Below are 18,053 nucleotides of genomic sequence, written 5' to 3' on the forward strand. Positions count from 1 at the left end.
TTGACTCTAAGTCAATTGATTTGTCTATTCAGAAAATCAAATTGTAAGAAGAAGTTACTATGAATCTTTCTCTAACAAGAAATTTTTCTTTTAGTGGATATTTTGACATACGTTGTCTGGAAGTTAAGTGGCTTACCTGCAACACGTGTAATTGGAAGTGGTTGTAATCTAGACTCTGCACGTTTCCGTTACCTAATTGGACAGAAGTTAGGTGTACATCCCTCAAGCTGCCATGGTTGGATTATTGGTGAACATGGTGATTCTAGTGGTAAGTGTAAACTCATTACCATTATATAATCGCACTTCTTATCTTTAATAATGCTTAATTTCCTTAAAGTGTTGGCATTTTACTGTTTGTTTAACTTAACTTTCAGTCTTTTGTGTCATTGATTTAGCTACCTCACACAAAGTAGTGCACAGAGCATACAGCTATTTTAAAATTCAGTGAGTGTGTGTTTACTTGTTTTTTGTCTGAAGCACTTTCATTGTGGTTTTAAGGACAGAATTATTAAGATATAATACACATCCCATAAATTTTACCCATTTAAAGTGTGTAATTCACTGGATTTTTATTCACAAAGTTGTGCAACCATGACCACAGTCTAGTAGTAGAAAATTTGCATCACCCCCAAGAACTCCCATTCCTGCACTCACCCCCTGCCCTAGCCACAGGCAACCATTCATCTACTTTGTGACTCTTGACATTTGTTTTTCCCCAACTTTCCACTGAAATAAAAATTTTTAACGTGTGATTTAAACTATTACTTAGGTCATATGTCTTGGCTCTTTTCCTAACTTAAACATTTAATCTCTGCTACACAATTAGAGGGGCTTCCCTGGTGGCTCAGAGGTTAAAGCGTCTGCCTCCAATGCGGGAGACCCGGGTTCGATCCCTGGGTCGGGAAGATCCCCTGGAGAAGGAAACAGTAACCCACTCCAGTATTCTTGTCTGGAGAATCCCATGGACGGAGAAGTCTGGTAGGCTACAGTCCACGGGGTCGCATAGAGTCGGACACGACTGAGCGACAGAACAGAACGGACACAATTAGAACTTCATGCTTATAATGCTCTCTAATTCTGTGGTCATTATCAGTCTTCTTTCCATAATGCCAATAGATCCATTGAGAATAGGCACCATTTATTCCTTTATTCAATCATCCATTTGTTCAAAACATTTAATAAGTACATCTCTTTTCTTCATACTTCAATGGTCATAGTATAATAAGTATTTTTTGTTTGATTTAAACAAATTTTTTTGACCAGTGTCTTAATTTGACCCTGTAGGCTTGTGTTATTGTCTTAGCTTAAAAGACAATAATCATTAAAAATAATTTTCCCAGATATGTTTTAATTTCTCCCATTTAATATTCCATGATTTTTTTTTTAAACTCTGTATGGTTTAATAGTACGATATTAATTTATTGCTCTTTGCCCTCTTATAATATTTTGTTATTTCTAATAGATTATTTTATTTGTGGATTCTATATTTGTGTCTTGCTTTAACATGCCTCCTTACCACAAGTTACAAATGAATTCTACTGCATATTTTATGATACTTTATAATTTTACTTTTTACATTTCTCTTTTGTCTATTTGAAACTTATTTTTATATATCGTGTAAGGTAGTGACCTAACTTTATTCCTAAAAACCCCACTAAACTTACCATACATGTATAAATTAATAAAATATGATAAAGCCAACACCTGGGTAAAAAAAATACACTGCACTTAAACAGCTGAAGTATTGGGAAGAAGGGTTCATTCTGAGATTTATTTCTTTTAGTGCCTTTATGGAGTGGAGTGAATGTTGCTGGTGTTGCTCTGCAGAGTTTAGACCCTAAGTTAGGAACTGATTCAGACAAGGGCTCCTGGAAAAATATCCATAAGGAAGTTGTTGGAAGGTAACTTTAGTTATTCACTTTCTTAGTACCTTAATAATCAGTTGTAACAACATATTTTACAGACAAAAAGTATAGAAGTTGATTTTTGCTTTTTGTGAGGTAAATAACATTCTGAAAATTCCCAAAGTTGGACTCACATAATGCATAGCTTTCTTTTGGGGGACATTTTTCAAACAGAAGAGAAGACTAAGTACTTTCTGTTTCTATGATTTTGACTAAGTATATCATATAGGTGGAATCATTCAGTATTTGTCTCTTTGTGACTAGTTTATTTTGCTTAGCATAATGTCCTTAAGGTTCATCCATATTATAGTATATGTCAGAGTTTCCTTACATTTTAAGACTGAATAATATTCTGTTGTATGTAAATATACCACATATTGCTTATTCATTCATCTCTTGATGGATTCTTGGTTTGCTTCCATGCTTTAGCTATTGTGAATAATGCTGCTATGAATACGCATGTACAGATCTCTTTGAGACTCTGTTTTCAGTTCTTTTGGGTATATACCTATAAGTGAAATTGCTGCTGTTGTTCAGTCACCCAGTCGTGTCCGACTCTTTGCAACCCCACGAACTGCAGCACACTAGGCCTCCCTGTCCCTCACCATCTCCTGGAGTTTGCCCAAGTTCATGTCCATTGCACTGGTGATACCATCTAGCCGTCTCATCCTCTGATGCCCTCTTCTCCCTCTGCCCTTTGTTTTGAGGAACCACCATACTGTTTTCCACAGTGGCTATACCATTTTACATTCCCACCAGTACTGTAGAGAAGTTCCAATTTCTCCACATCCTCACCAACACTTGTTATTTTCTCTTTGACAGTGGCCATCCTAATGGATGTGAGGTGGTATCTTATTGTAGTTTTGATTTGCATTTCCTTGATTAGTGATGAGCATTTTGTCCTGTGGTATTAGGCCATCTGTATATCTTATTTGGAGAGAAATGTCTATTCAGGTCTTTTGCCCAGATTTGAATTGGATTTTTTGTTGGCTGTTGAGTTTTAAGAGTCCTTACTATTATATTCTGGATATTAATCTCTCATCAGATAATTTACAAATATTTCCTTCCATTCCATAGGTTCTTTTTTAAAACCCTTTTCATAGTGTCTTTTGATGTACAAAACTTAGAAATTTTCATAAAGTCCTTTTGTCTGTTTTTTCTTTTGTTGCCTTTTGTGTTCTATTCCAAGAAATTATTGCCAGGTGCAGTGTTATGAAGTTTTGCCCTATGTTTTCATGTAAGAGTATCATAGTTTTAGGTCTTATATTCAGATCTTTGATTCATTTTTGAATTCGCTTTTGTAAGTGGTTTTAGGAAAGGGTCCAGTTTTAATCTTTTGCTTGTGTATATCCAGCTTCCCCAGGACCGATGGTGAAATGATTGCCCTTTTCCCCTTCAGTGATGTTGGCACAATTTTTGAAAATCGTTGAACTTTCAGATATGGAAGTTTACTTCTGAGCTTCCTATTCTGTCTCACTGGTCTATATGTATATCTTGATGCCAGTACCATGCAATTTTGATTACTGTAGCTTTATAGTTAGTAAGTTTGAGGTCAGAAAGTGTGAGTCCTTCAGCTTTCAAGATTGTTTTAGCTATTCCAAATCTCTTGAGATTCCATATGAATTTTAGGGTGAGTTTTTCAACTTCTGCAAAATCTACCCTTGGAAATTTTATGGGAATTTCACTAAATCTGTAGATGGTCTAGGGTAGTATTAGCATCTTAATAATATTAAGTCTCCACTTCATAAACATAGGTTGTGTTTCCATTTAATTATGTCTTCTTTAATTCCTTTCATCAGTGTTTTGTGGTTTTCATTATACAAGTCTTTTACCTGCTTGGTTAATTCTGAAGTACTTTTTTTTTTTTGGTGCTATTGTAAATGGGATTGTTTTACTTATTTCTTTTTCAGATTGTTCATTGTCGTTAAATAGGAATGCAGTATTTTAATGTTGACTTTCTACCTGCTACTTTTCTGAATTCATTTGTTAGTTAAACATTTTGTTGTTGTTGTTGTGTGTATGGAATCTTCATGGTTTTCTGCATGTAAGATCATGTCATCTATAAGTATAGATACTTTTATTGCTTCCTTTCCAATTTGAATGCTTTTTATTTGTCTTTCTTATCTAATTGCTCTGGTTAGAACTTCCAATGTTGTGATGAGTGGAACTGGCAAAAGTGAGCATCTTTGCCTTATTCTTGATCTTTTTTTTTTTAATTGGAGGCTAATTACTTTACAATATTATATTGGTTGGTTTTGCCATACATTGACATGAATCCGCCCCGGGTGTACATGTGTTCCCCTTCTTGAACCCCCCTCCCAACTCCCTCCTCTCCTTATCCTCCCTTCGGGTCATCCCCATGCACCAGCCCCGAGCATCCTGTATCATGTGACGAACCTGGATTGGTGTTTCGTTTCACATATGATAATATACATGTTTCAATGCCATTCTCCCAAATCATCCCACCCTCACCTCTCCCACAGAGTCGAAAAGACTGTTCTATACATCTGTGTCTCTTTTGCTGTCTCCTATACAGAGTTATCATTTCCATCTTTCTAAATTCCATATATATGCGTTAGTATACTGTATCGGTGTTTTTCTTTCTGGCTTACTTTACTCTGTGTAATAGGCTCCAGTTTCATCCACCTCATTAGAACTGGTTCAAATGCATTCTTTTTAATTGCTGAGTAATATTCCATTGTGTATATGTACCAAAGCTTTCTTATCCATTCGTCTGCAGATGGACATCTAGGTTGCTTCCATGTCCTCGCTATTATAAACAGTGCTGCGATGAACATTGGAGTACATGTGTCTCTTTCAATTCTGGTTTCTTCGGTGTGTATGCCCAGGAGTGCAATTGCTGGATCTCAAAGGAAAAGCTTTTAGTTTTTGACCATTGGTTATGACCTTCACTATGGGCTTTTTATATATAGCTGTTATTATGTTGAGGTGATTTCTTTCTACTCCTAGCTTCTAAGGTGTTTTTGTCATGAAAAAGTGTTAAAAATTTTATCAAATAATTTCTCTGTGTCAATTGTAATGACAATATGGTTTTCCTCTTTTATTCTTTTACTGTGATATATTACATTGGTGGATTTTGGTAGGACTGAATCATGGTGTATAATCCATTAAATACTGTTGAATTCAGTTTGCTAGTATTTTGTTCAGGATTTTTGCCTCAGTGTTTGTAAGGGATAATGGTCTGTAGTTTTTTCTTTTCTCTCTTCCTCCCCCCTCCTTTTTAAATTATTTTAATTTTAAAAAATAGTGACTGTCTTTCTTTGGTATCTGTGTAATGCTTAGAATCAATAATAATGTCTTCACTTTCATTTCTGATTTGAGTAATTTGAGTCTTCTCTCTCTCTTCTTAATTCATCTAGCTAAAAGTTGTCCATTTTCTTGACCTTTTCAAAAAACTGTCGATTTTTTTTCTATTGTTTTTCCATTCTCTATTTTGTTATTTCCACTCTAATCTGTATTATTTACTTCCATCTGCTAGATTTGGGTTTAATGTGTTTTTCTTTTCCTAGTTCGTTAAGTTGTAATGTTAGATTGTTGATTTGACATCTGTCTTGCTTTTTAATGTAAGCATATATTGCTGGCTATAAGTTTCCCTTTAGCACTGCTTTGTCTAATAAGTTTTATCTTATGTTTTCATTTCCATTTATCTCTTAAGTTATTTCCTAATTTCTATTGTGATTTCTTTTTGACCCATTCGGTTGAAATGTGCTTTTTAATTTCTGCAAATTTGTGAATTTTTCAGTTTTACTTGTATTATTGATTTCTAAATTCCCCTTGTTATGTCAGAGAATATAGTATGATGCCTGTCTTATTAAATCTGTTGAAACTAGCGATTTCCCTAGTTGTCCAGTGTCTAAGACTCCATGCTCCCAATGCAGGGCACTCAGGTTTGATCCCTGGTCAGGGAACTAGATCCCACATGCTGCAACTAAGAGTCCACATGCTGTAACTAAAGGGTCCTGCGTGCCATAATGAAGATTGAAGATCCACGTGCCATGACGAAGACCCAGTGCAGCCAAATAAATATTCTTTAAAACTGAAAAAAACTAAATCTATTGAGACAATTTGTGGCATAACATTTAGTCTGCTCTAGAAAATATCTCATGTATGCTTGAGGAGAACATAGATGCTGTTGTTGTTGAGTAAAGTGTTCTGCTAGATCTAGTTGGTCTATTGTGTTGAATTCTTAGTTTCTTTCCTTACTTTCTGATTGAGCGTGGGGTATTGAAGTCTTTAATTATTATTGTAGAACTGTCTGTTTCTGCCTTCAATATTTTCAGTATTTGCTTCATGTATTTTGATGGTCTGCTATTAAATGCATACATGTTTATATAATTATTGTTTGATTTTCTTGAACCTCTGGTTAGTATATAATGTCATTCATTCGTCTATTGTAAACTCTTTAATTTTAAGTCTGTTTTGTCTTACATTAGTATAGCCACTCCTGCTCTCTTTTGGTTACTATTTGTATAAAATATCTTTTACTCTATTTGTGTCTTTGGCTTTACTTGCTTTTAAGTAAGTTTCATGTGATAGCTTGTACTTGGTTCATGTGTTTTTATCCATTCATCAATCTCTTTTGCTTGGAGAGTTTAATTCATTTACATTTAAAGTAGTTACTGATAAGGAGTGGCTTCTGTCATTGTGCTCTTTGTTTTCTATATGCCTTAGAGCTTTTTGTTCCTCATTTCCTATATTACTGTTTCGTGTTTATTTTTCATAGTGGAATATTTAAATTTCTTTCTTATTTTCTTTTGTATATACCCTACAGTTATTTATTATAGCTGTTTTTATTCTGGTTGCCATGGGGGATTACCTTTAGCACCCTAAAATTATAATACTTTTAATTGAATTTCTACCAACTTAACTTCAGTAATGTACAAAACCTCTGCTTCTTCATAGTTCCATCCTCACCCCTTTTGATTGTTAATGTCATAAAATTGCATCTTTATACACTGTTTGCCCAAAAATATAAATTAATAATTCTTTCAAACGCAGTTGTTTCTTAAAAATTGAGAATGAGAGTTACATACCAAAGTCACAGTGATACTACCTTTTTGACCGATTGTTCTTCTAAATGTATTAGTCTCTAAAATTATGCAGAAAATAAAAAGTGGAAGTAGAAACTATTGATATCATATTACTAGCTTTTATAAATATCCATGCATTTACCTTTATTGAGATCTTTATTTTTTCACATGACTTAAAATTACTGTTTATTTCACCCTGGAGGATTGCCTTGAGTAATTCTTGCAGGGCAGGTTTAGTGGCGATGAATTCCCTTATCTTTTATTACTTTCGCAATGTCTTAGTTTTTCCCTCACTTTTAAAAAATAGTTGTGCCAGATATAAGATTCTCGGTTGACATTTGTTTTCTTTTTTATCAGTTTAAATATATCTGGCCACTACTTTCTGGCTTCCAAAGTTTCTGGTGATGATCTTATTTTTCACTTTTCTTCAATCTTTTTTCTTTCTGTTTCTCAGGCTCAGTTATTTGCATTGTCTAATCTTTTAAGTTTGCTGATTCTGTCTTCTGCCTGCTTAAATCTGTTGTTTAATCCATCTAGTGATTTCTTTTTTTCATTTCTCTTATTGTAGTTTTCAGCTGTAGGATTTGGGGCCTGGGGTTTATTTTTAGGTTTTATGTTTGTTTATTGGTATTTCCATGTTGTTCACTCATCATTTTCTTGACTTTCACTGTAGCTTCCTTTAGTTTTTTGAGCCTCTTTAAGACAGTTGTTTTAAAGTCTTTGTCCAGTATATCTGCCATCAGTTTTTTCCCCCAGGGACAGTTTCTATTGATTCATTTTTTCCTTTCAATGGGCTGTACTTTCATGTATCTTTGTATACCTTGTGATTTTTTTGTTGTTGAAAACCAGATGTTTGAATCTAATAATGTGGCAACTTTAGAAATCAGAATCTATCCAGTCCCCAGGGTTTGCTGAGTTTTTGTTCTTGTTGGTATTGCTTTTGTTTTTTGATTGTTAAAAGCTGTTTCTGTGCCAAGGACCAGCTTGAGTTGTAATCTTATGGTCTTTGATATTGTTTCTAAGCCTGTGCACATAGGTAGTTACTTTCTAATTTCCTTAAAATATGCAATTGCTTTTGTATATTCTGGTCTTCAGTGTCTGGCTCCCAAGAGGAAAAAAGAAATATTAAGGAAAGAGGAAAAGGGTTCTTGCTCTTTACATTCCCTAGAGGCCACCTTGATAAAAAGGTGAGAAGCTTGCAATAGTTGTGGGGAGTTGAAACAATAATGGCTTTGCCCTCTTTGTCTCCACCTCTGTTATCAGAAGCAGTAATCATTCATTAGAAAACAGATCTCTGATATTTGAAGAAAAGTCCTTTTCACAGGCTGTGCACAAGCTGCTTTGGGTACATGTGAACAGCTGCTACTGTGCTAAGAGCTGAAATTAACCACAATTTAATATACAAGCCTTCCCTTGGAAGTTTTGAGCTTTCAGAAGACTCCAGAGTTTACCCAAAAGTTATATCAGACAGAGTCTGGCATTGCATTTATTGTCTAGGTGGAGAGATAGATTCCTGGTGCTTCCTACCTTCCATCCTCCTAGAACCCTCCGGTACTTGAAGGTGAAAGTTGCTCAGTTGTGTCCATTTCTTTGTGACCCCATGGACTGTAGCCCTACAGGCTCCTCTGTCCATGGAATTCTCCAGGCAAGAATACTGGAGTGGGTAGCCATTCCCTTCTCCAGGGGATCTTCCCAACCCAGGGATCAAACCCAGGTCTTCCACACTGCAGGCAGATTCTTTACTGTCTGAGCCATTAAGGTTTTTAAACATAGACAACTGTTTTGTGAAAAAGCATACTCAAAGTCATCTTTCCAGATACTCCTACCTTTTTGGAAAAGATTCATACCTACAGTTAACCCTTTACCTTGCTATCTCATCATGACCTGGGTGGTTATCTTTGTGTTATATATTGCTCATAATTCTTATGACAAACATGTCCTAATATTTTATACATAGAAAAAGACAAAAAAAGAAAAAGACAAGCTTTGTATACCTATAATCACCAGAATGTATAAGATCAAATAGGTAATCAAAATCCCTCACCAGATGTTTTGATAATTCTTAATTAATTGGACTGTCTTATTTTTCCCTTTTATTTACCATCATTTGTACCTTATTGAAGTTATTTGATAGCTGCATTTAAAGTGTGTTCAATTTCTCTGAACCAAACTTATTTCCTCTTCTGGTCAAACTATTCCCGCATCAATTGAAAATTTTAGGTTAATATCCAAAAATATCTTTTCTTTGATGGTTGTTAGTGGTATGTTTCTTTTCTTAAATTTTCTTAAGAGGACCTACAAATGTTTGTTATGCCATATAGCTTTGGATAAGAAATTAAATTAATGCCTATCAAATGAAACTTATGTTAATATTACAGAATCATTTCATATCATTTTCAACAAAAATGTCCCTTTCCCCCATCTTCTATATATTTCCCACATAGGAGCTATTGGGAGCTGTTTCCCAGTAAATGCAGGAATCTATCTGATCTGGCAGGACAACTATAACCCAGACATTAAGGAATGTGTTTTAGCCAAGACTGGTTTCCAGATGTCATGGAGTAGCCCATATTTATAGGGATGTCACATTGTTGGACTTTTGTCTGCCCAGTCCCTGATAATTGTATTACAGGGACTGTTAGTTTCTTTTTCATTTGAAACACTGTTGCTATAAGGGAATAGTGATTAAGATCACATTTTCCACTGAAATCCTGTGTGATTTGAATACCAAATACTGCAGCACATTACAGATCAGTACTCATTCCAGTTAGTCCTTAACAATGCAGTGTCCAAAATTAAATTATTTACCCCTTTTTCATTTAGCAGAAGATCTATAGTTATAAAGACTCCTCAGGATACTGCTAGTACTTGCCTTAAAAACAACTCAACTCTTATAGCCTCTGATTTTTCAGTGCCTAACTAACAATTGCAGGGGAGTGACAACATGATTCAATAGGATGTCCTTCCAGTTTCTGAATGGAGCATTTACTTTACAATATGGGTCAGTTTTTGTCTTAAAATACCTGCCTTAAAACTGCTTTTTCTTGATTCTTCCTTTTATATTAGCAGTTTTAATTTCATTAGGATGGTTAACAGCAACAAAAGGATTATGTTCTTAGCCATTTTCTTCTCAACCCTCTTCTCCAGATTCCACTATTCAGATTTGTTCTCAGTTACCTAACGCATAGCTTTCTTCAACTCTAAATACCACCAGTCAGTCAGTCACTAGGCTAAACTTCCTTTCCTTTTTTTTTTACTTACCCCACAGAGTCTTGGTTATATTGAGAGTCTGAAAGTTAATCTTAATTTTGGTACCAATCTTCATGGCCTCTAATAGTGCCCTGGTTTTGGATTGATAGTCAAATCACAGGACACCACAATAAGTATAGTCCATGTTGAGCTGATCCATTTGCTACTGAGTGTGTTGTGTGCAGTCCTGGAACCTTGAAACTGTGCCTAGGTGGTTGCAAGAACCCCTGATACAAATAATGATGCTGTACATTCTATTTCTTGTCCTGGATCCTTTTCTCAAAAATATATAAAATCCGAGCTAAGTTAACACCTCTTTGTCCTTTAAGTTTTACTGTCAATCCAAACTCAAGATTGCTATTGGTGGCAATGCAAAAATAAAATACATATTTTTTACAGAAAATAAGAAAATTCATAAGCATAAAGAGGTCACCTGTAAGCCTGTTACTCAAAAATAATCATGTAATAATTTGGTGAATTGATATAATTCTAAAGTTTCTATAAAAGTACATTATGTTTTTTACAAGCCTGAGATAAGAAATTACATAATATTTAGGATTATGCTATTTTCCTTCGAAAAAATATCAAAACATTTCCCCATGCTTTAATATATTATTGATTTAATAATATATCCTTAGGGAAAATATGTAACTTATCTTATATAAAGTTTAAAGTTATATTGACACCTTAACAATTTTATGTGGTCAGCAAGAAATATATGCTAACTTTCAAGGTGATTAGATTCTATGTTTGGATATTTAAGCAAAAACACAAAAATTTGAAGCTAAGTTTCATTTCCAGTGGCACAAATGACCTAGTACTCTGCCTTTATGGTAAACAAAGGGTAAATTACTACTTTCAGCGAATAATGAAGTTTACGAGAATAGAAATTTTTATTGCCTCTTCAGAGATAATTTCAAGAAGAGATCTCTAAGAAAATTTTAAGAGTGTTATTGACATGTAGATTGCTTTAGAATGGATGCTTGAAAAATATGTTCTCTCTGAATCAGTTCTCATGAATTTGATTTTCTTACTTTCCACAACCGTAGTGCCTATGAGATTATCAAGCTGAAGGGGTATACCTCTTGGGGTATTGGACTGTCTGTGACAGATCTGGTAAAATCAATTTTGAAAAATCTTAGGAGAGTGCATCCAGTTTCCACTATGGTGAAGGTAGGCTTAAATAGAGTCTTCACTTATCATTCTTTTAATAATGCTGAGTCCTTACTATGTGCCAGGCATTACACAAAATGTTGAGAATATATTGGTGAACAAAACAGACAGAGACCCTGACCTTACAGAGTTTAATGAAAGATAGCAACTTAATAAAACAGTTATAAAAGCAAATAATAACACATTTTGTTAAGTGCCATGATGACAAACTACGAAGTTCTTAGAGTATACAAGAAAAGAATTTAACTGCTCTGGGGAGGGGGCATTCTTGGTACAGGCAGGCAAGATTTTCTAAGGAAGTAAAATGTGACCTAATCTGAATAATGAGTAGGAGTTAATTTGGAAGGCTGGACTAATATTCTAAGCAGAGGGAGGAATACATGTGAAGGGGACCTGAGGTAGATATAAAAAGAGGGCACTTGAGAATCTGGAAGGAAAAAAAGGTCGGTTATTGAAATGCACAGAGCAAAGGGAACAAATGGAGGTGTATGATAAGACTGTGGGAAGTAGGCAGGGTTGGGCCACTGAAAGTCTTATAAATCTTATAAAGGGGTTTGGATCCTTACCATAAGAGGTATGGAACTCCACCAAAGAACTTAAGAAAGGGACTGGTTTTAGAGTTTTTGTTTTTGTTATTAAAAAGATTCCTGGGGTTGTGATGGACAGAACAAATTTGAAGGGGACAAGAGTATATAGGTGGATAAACTTGGGAAGAGGCTGTGTATTACAGAAAAAAGTAGTAGTAGAGACGAAGAGATGGGGACAAATTTGAGACACACTGTGTTAAGAGGTAAAATTCATAGGTCTGAATGGAGTGAGGTGGAAAATGAGGGAGACAAAGGTCATTCTTAAGTTTCTGTTTTGCACAGTTAGATGGTGGTATAATCCACTGAGGGAGGGCATATTCAAAGAGAATCAGATTTGAAGATCATGTTTGCAATTAGGGAGAAATTGAATTTGAGGTGCCTTTGTAAATCTGAGAGAAAACAGGCAGTTGGGTATAAGCTTCTGGAATTCATAAAAGAGTTTTGGGTTGCAGTTGCAAATGTGAGCATCATCAGCATGAAAACAGTAAGCCACAGAAGCCAACTCAGACTAGCTTAGGCAAAAAATTACCCAATTAATTTCTTGATAATTGACTTTTTGGGGATCACTTGTCCATTCCCATTATACTTGTCATTTGGGGACAGGAAGTTACCGAAAGGAAAAGAGAGGTTCTGTCAAAAAAAAAGAGAAAGAGATACTAGACAGGCAAAGACAATAGATATCCCTTACACATGGTAACTGAATTCATGAATTTCAGTGAGCTTGCCTAAGGAGAGAGTATAAAGTGACAAGACAGATGGAGTCTTGAGGAATTTCAGTTTTGAAAGCTGAGTTTATAGTGTGAGTCCACGGAGGTGACTAAGTGCTGGCCATAGTTAAAAGAGAAACCAAGAGGATACAAAATCATGGTAACCAAGTGAAAGGAGCATGCCCTAAAGATGAAAGGATTGGTTTTCTGTTGTTGACTGATGTGAAGTCATGTAAAATGAGGGTCTGAAAATGCCAGGAGGATAAAGTGACATATGTCATTGAAGGCCTTAGCAGGAGATGTTTAATAAAGTAATATGAATGAAAAAGTCTGATTAGAGAACACCAGGGTCGTCTTAACTTCGGCAGTATTGACTTTTGGACCAGGTAATTATTCATTCTTGGGGATGACCTGTGTGTTGTGGGATGTTAGCAGCATCCCTGGCCTCGACTCATTAGATGCCAGTACATACCAATTTTGACAATCAAAAATGTCTCCAGACTTTACCAAATGTCCCTTGGGAGGCAAAACCACTTCCACCTGACAGAACCTCTTAAGCAGCTGGGGAAATTAAAGCCAGGGTGGAAGTCACTCAGTCGTGTCCAACTCTTTGCGACCCCATGGACTATAGCCTGCCAGACTCCTCTGTTCATTAAATTCTCCAGGCAAGAATACTGGAGTGGGTAGCCATTCCTTTCTTCAGGGGATCTTCCTGATCCAGGGATTGAACCCAGATCTCCTACATTGCAGGCAGATTCTTTACCATCTGAGCTACTAGGGAAGCCCAAAAGCCAGTGTAAACAGCTCTTTTGAGCTAAGTGACTGTGAAAATAGAGCAGTAGTTGGGGAGGAAAATCAGGGCAAGGCAGGTTTTATTCTTTTAAAAGATAAGATGTAAAGAAGATATTGGAGATAGAAATAATAAGCAGAGAGAGTGTTGGTTCATAAGCAGAGCATTCGTGAGGGTATTAGCCCTAGGAAGGAGGAGGGACAGATATCTGTTTTAATAGGGGGTAATAAAGAAAACAGTGAATCATAGATTTGTAAGTTTGGCATTGGAAGCATCTGACGATGTCTATCTTTTTAGTGAAAGGAGAGAACATCATCTGCTGAAAGTCAAGGGAGATAGAGAAAGTCAGATGTTTGAGAAGATTTTAAATCACCGTTGTAGATAATAAGAAATAGAAGTTAACAGAATCAAGGCAGAATTACCGTCAAATGGACTCATTTGAGATTGATTAGCTGGTAGGCTGCAGTCCCTGGGGTTGCGAAGAGTCGGACATGACTGAGCGACTTCACTTTCACTTTTCACTTTCATGCATTGGAGAAGGAAATGGCAACCCACTCATGTTCTTGCCTGGAGAATCCCAGGGACTGGGGAGCCTGGTGGGCTGCCGTCTATGGGTTCACACAGAGTCGGACACGACTGAAGCGACTTAGCAGCAGCAGCAGCGTTAATTTTAACATGTTAACAACTTTGTTGTGTCTGTTTCTCTAGGGATCTGAGTGTAGGAATGGAGAAATAGATAGCTGAATTCATTGGGGTTTGGGTTTTATTTTGGGAGTGTTAAAAGAGGGAGAGAGAGGAAGACAGATAGATATAGGTAGTTTTGGTTTCTACACATGTTAAAAATGAGTTTGACCTTCTACTAAAGGGTCACAGTCAAATTCAAGACCTTTGCCCTTAAATGTTATATACATACAAATGAATAAATTACAAAAGAAAGTGATTAATAAAGATTTGAGAAATATTTATAAAAGCTAAAAATTAAAATAGGCAAAGGGCCTTAGAGTATGGCAAAAGGGTTACAAAATGCACCCAAGAAATGAATCGGAAGTTGGAGGAATCTCATAACAAAGTTCAGAGTGGGAGACTTGGGGCAGGAAGAGAAGGTCTCATGAACTAAAGAAAGAAGACAAGAAACTGGAAAGAAAGGGAATTGGTTGATTTATCCACATGGAAAACGACATCACCAAGGATAAGGGCAGAAACTGAGAGGGAAGATTATTAGGTGTTAAAGAGTCTTTTATGAATAACATGGAATACACAGTAGGATTGGAGATGGTGATTAGAAAGAGAAGAGCTAAATAAGATGAGCCTCAAAAAGTAGGGGGAATTTTTTTAAGAGGGCAAGGGATTAATAATTTGGAAGAGACAGGAGTATGCAGCAGATTCCACACACTGTTCCTCTTTTGAGGATACAGGGGCTCTGGGAGAAGAAGCAATTACCTCCAGGGGGCTCCTGAAGAAGAGTTAGGTATCAAATGAAGGCTCCTCAAAAGAGATTGAGTAATATGGGAATTTCTTAGTCATTACTGAACAAATCAGTAGATGAGTTATATTTTATAGGAAATACTTAAACATTTGACATTAAGAGCAGAATCATTTGTATGCTGTTATTTTTTCCCAGTTCATTTTTATTCACATTTTCAGCAAATAAAGTTGGCAATAGGGTTTATTTAATATTACTATATTAACTTGATTTTTTTTTGTCAATAGAGAATTCTCTTTAAATAACCATTTCCTCACTTCATGGCCAGTCTAGGAGAAAAGGAAGCAAATTTCAGTGCATCCAGGGGTCATATTGCCAGCCAGGCATGACACTTAAAGGGAAAGAGGGTAGGCTGAGGGGCTGGCAGCAGGTCATGGTCAGCACACTGGGATAGGTCAGGGTAGCGCCCTTATTTCCAGTCCATCCAGCAGCCCCTAAGTGGGATGGACATGCATTTCCAGTTTTAAGAAGCCCCTTCTAGTAGGAAGAGATACAGTGAAAGTAGAGGGAACAAATTCCTGAATCACTAGCAGGGAAGGAGAATGGCTTCTGCTCCAGCCACACTAGCCTTGTTCCTGATGCCACCCAACCAACCCCTGCAGCTCCTGTTCAAGCTCCAAAAGGCATTGTGCACAGAGGTAGCACCCGAAGGACCCGGGACAGGAAAGGGAAGTGGGAGGAGGTACGTGTGTCTGGAGCTGGAAGGTGACTGGGAAGGGGATGTGCGCTGACAGTCTGGTGGGCCAGTGGCCTTCTGTGGCTAGGCATAGACCAGAGTGAAGTGAATGTGAATAGAGCCTGGTAGGGAACCCTGCCAGGAGAAGACATGTAACTAGTCTGAGGAAATCATGAGGTTGAGTATCAAGTGGCTACCAAAATGAGGGAGTTGGACTGCAGTGGAGGAGATGGATAGGGAGTCCTTCTGTGGGCCACTGGAATAAAACAGGAACACTGAGCTCCTGAGGAGAGCCCCAGAGATGGTGAGAGGGAGACTTGGTTGAATAGTGCTGGTGGACTCTGAACTATCAGGGGAGTCTGGGAGGTACCACTCCAGAGTCAGGGAGCCTCTCCCTTGCTCTGTGCTACTTCCTGGCAACTTTACAGCCAGATTTGGAGGAAGAACAAGACCTTCCCATTGCCGCCTCCAACCCCATGTTCAACCCCAAGGGGTGAGGTAGGAAAATGCAATGGGTATTGGGAGGCAGAGAGGTGTGAGAGATCTCCTGAGTCCTCTTATCTTCAGGGAGGAGGTGGAAGCTGGTGTGTGGTCATGTAGGCATTGTGTGAGTTACCCAGGTTGTAATAAGCTCCAGCAGCTGCCTCTACGGCCTTGGCTTCAGCTCCAGGGTTGGAGGGAACATCAGGGTTGCTGAAGGAAGGTTCCATGGCCCCAGGATAGGGTGGTGGCCATGGCTGCACCTATTCCATGGCCCTGTCCATCATGGAAGGACCTGGATAGAAATCAGGTGCCAGCCAAGAGGACAGGGGTGCATTCCATTAGTGACTGGCAGGGAAATCACATAAACCCTGCTGGGCATATGAGAGGACCTTGTAACCTTAGGCTCTACCTCTGGAAACTTGAGAAGCCACCTGTTAGTACCTGTTGTCCAAACTTAATGGCATCCCCTGGTGTAGAGATTATGCAGAGCAGAGCCTTTCTAGCTACTTCCTACTTCCACCTTCACTGTTCTCTTATTTTATACCAAAAAACAAACACAGGCTGCTTGATCTCACAGGCTGCATAGTCCTTCATCAGGCTGCATGACATCCTTTTCCTCAGATAGAAATATGACAAAGGTTAGGGGTAAAGTAGACAACGCCTTTCTTGGTTCCCTTGAAGTCCTCTGGAATGTTCTTTGTGTCATTAAACACAAGTTCTTACATGGTCGTAAGACATTGGGATGCTTTTGGTGGCGTTCTCTCCACTGCCCTCAGTGACTCTTCGAGTTCCATATTCTCTCTGTATATTCTAATTCTGAAGCTCTCTTGCATAGCAGCTTTTCCATATCACATTACTGAATAATAACCTTATTTTGCCTTTTAGGGCTCATATGGAATAAAAGAAGAAATCTTTCTCAGTGTCCCTTGTGTCTTGGGACGAAATGGTGTCTCAGATGTTGTGAAAGTTAACTTGAATTCTGAGGAGGAGGCCCTTTTCAAGAAGAGTGCAAGCACACTTTGGAATGTCCAAAAAGACCTGAAATTTTAAAACTTTTTAATGTTCCGTGTTTTAGAGAACAGAAGATAATAGACTGTATATTTTATATTTTGAAAGTATTCTCACCTGATCTGTGAAAAATAAAAAGAACATTGAACCTATGACATAACTCCAGTCTCTCAAGACTAGAAAAAGGAGATGGTAATGGGATTTCTCCCCTTTAGGAATCTCTTATAGCTCTATTCTAATGGGCTCAGCCTGTACAAATGTACGTCATATATGTAAAAGTTGGCTTCAGGTTTATTAGAATATGTATAATCATTTATACAGAACTTATGATTCTTCTCATAAAACAATGGGATTTCTAGTATTGAAATTTCATCTTGTGCTTTCTTCCATTAGGACATCAGCATATTCACTTTATATTGCTTTAGTAACTTCATACATTTACATATAATCATTACAATTAATATCAATGTAATCAAAAGGAAAATAGAAATAAAACTTTATGGCATAAAAAAATTAAATGAAGTATCTTCACCCTGCAAGTATTATACCAATTAATATAAACTCAAATAGTTGATATGGTCCCACTGTTGAAAAACCACACAGGGAGTTTAGACCAGGTTATTAATTTAGCAAACTACTACTCTGCTTGCTGTATTATGGTTATGAGATCAGTATGACATGATTTCTGCCTTCAAGTATCTCACAGGGAGTATTTAGGGTACCTCATCTAACTGGTTATTGATGGATGCTTGAAACAGTCAATTGGTAGCTCCCTCTTGGTGTCCAATGTTAGGAGTACATGTGCTTCATACAAAAATATACATTTCCTTGATTCCACAAAGAATTTAAGGCAGCTATAGGAAATAGAAAATGAAACAAAAACTGAAAAGTCAGGACCAAGGTAGTTATGAATTAGACTAGGACAGGACCAGTGGGAAAATT

General features: G+C 37.0%; 1 protein-coding gene and 1 pseudogene across 1 annotated transcript in view; one reads left to right on the top strand and one right to left on the bottom strand.

Annotated features, from left to right (window-relative positions):
- Positions 1 to 17,153, top strand: part of LOC129549005 (L-lactate dehydrogenase C chain) — a 33,997-nt gene extending 16,844 nt beyond the window's left edge. Inside the window, exons 5-8 of the mRNA XM_055416013.2 lie at positions 95 to 268; positions 1,784 to 1,901; positions 11,254 to 11,377; positions 16,989 to 17,153. Of these exons, the coding sequence (XP_055271988.2) occupies positions 95 to 268; positions 1,784 to 1,901; positions 11,254 to 11,377; positions 16,989 to 17,153 (581 nt within the window). The remainder of the gene's footprint in view (positions 1 to 94; positions 269 to 1,783; positions 1,902 to 11,253; positions 11,378 to 16,988) is intronic.
- On the bottom strand, positions 16,027 to 16,898 carry LOC148773881 (WW domain-binding protein 2 pseudogene; annotated as a pseudogene).
- Positions 17,154 to 18,053: the final 900 nt, after the last annotated feature.

The sequence above is a fragment of the Moschus berezovskii genome, chromosome 25 (genome assembly GCF_049115385.1).
Source record: "Moschus berezovskii isolate FMDL1 chromosome 25, NW_MosBer_1.0, whole genome shotgun sequence".
In the NCBI taxonomy this organism is placed as follows: Eukaryota; Metazoa; Chordata; class Mammalia; order Artiodactyla; family Moschidae; genus Moschus; species Moschus berezovskii.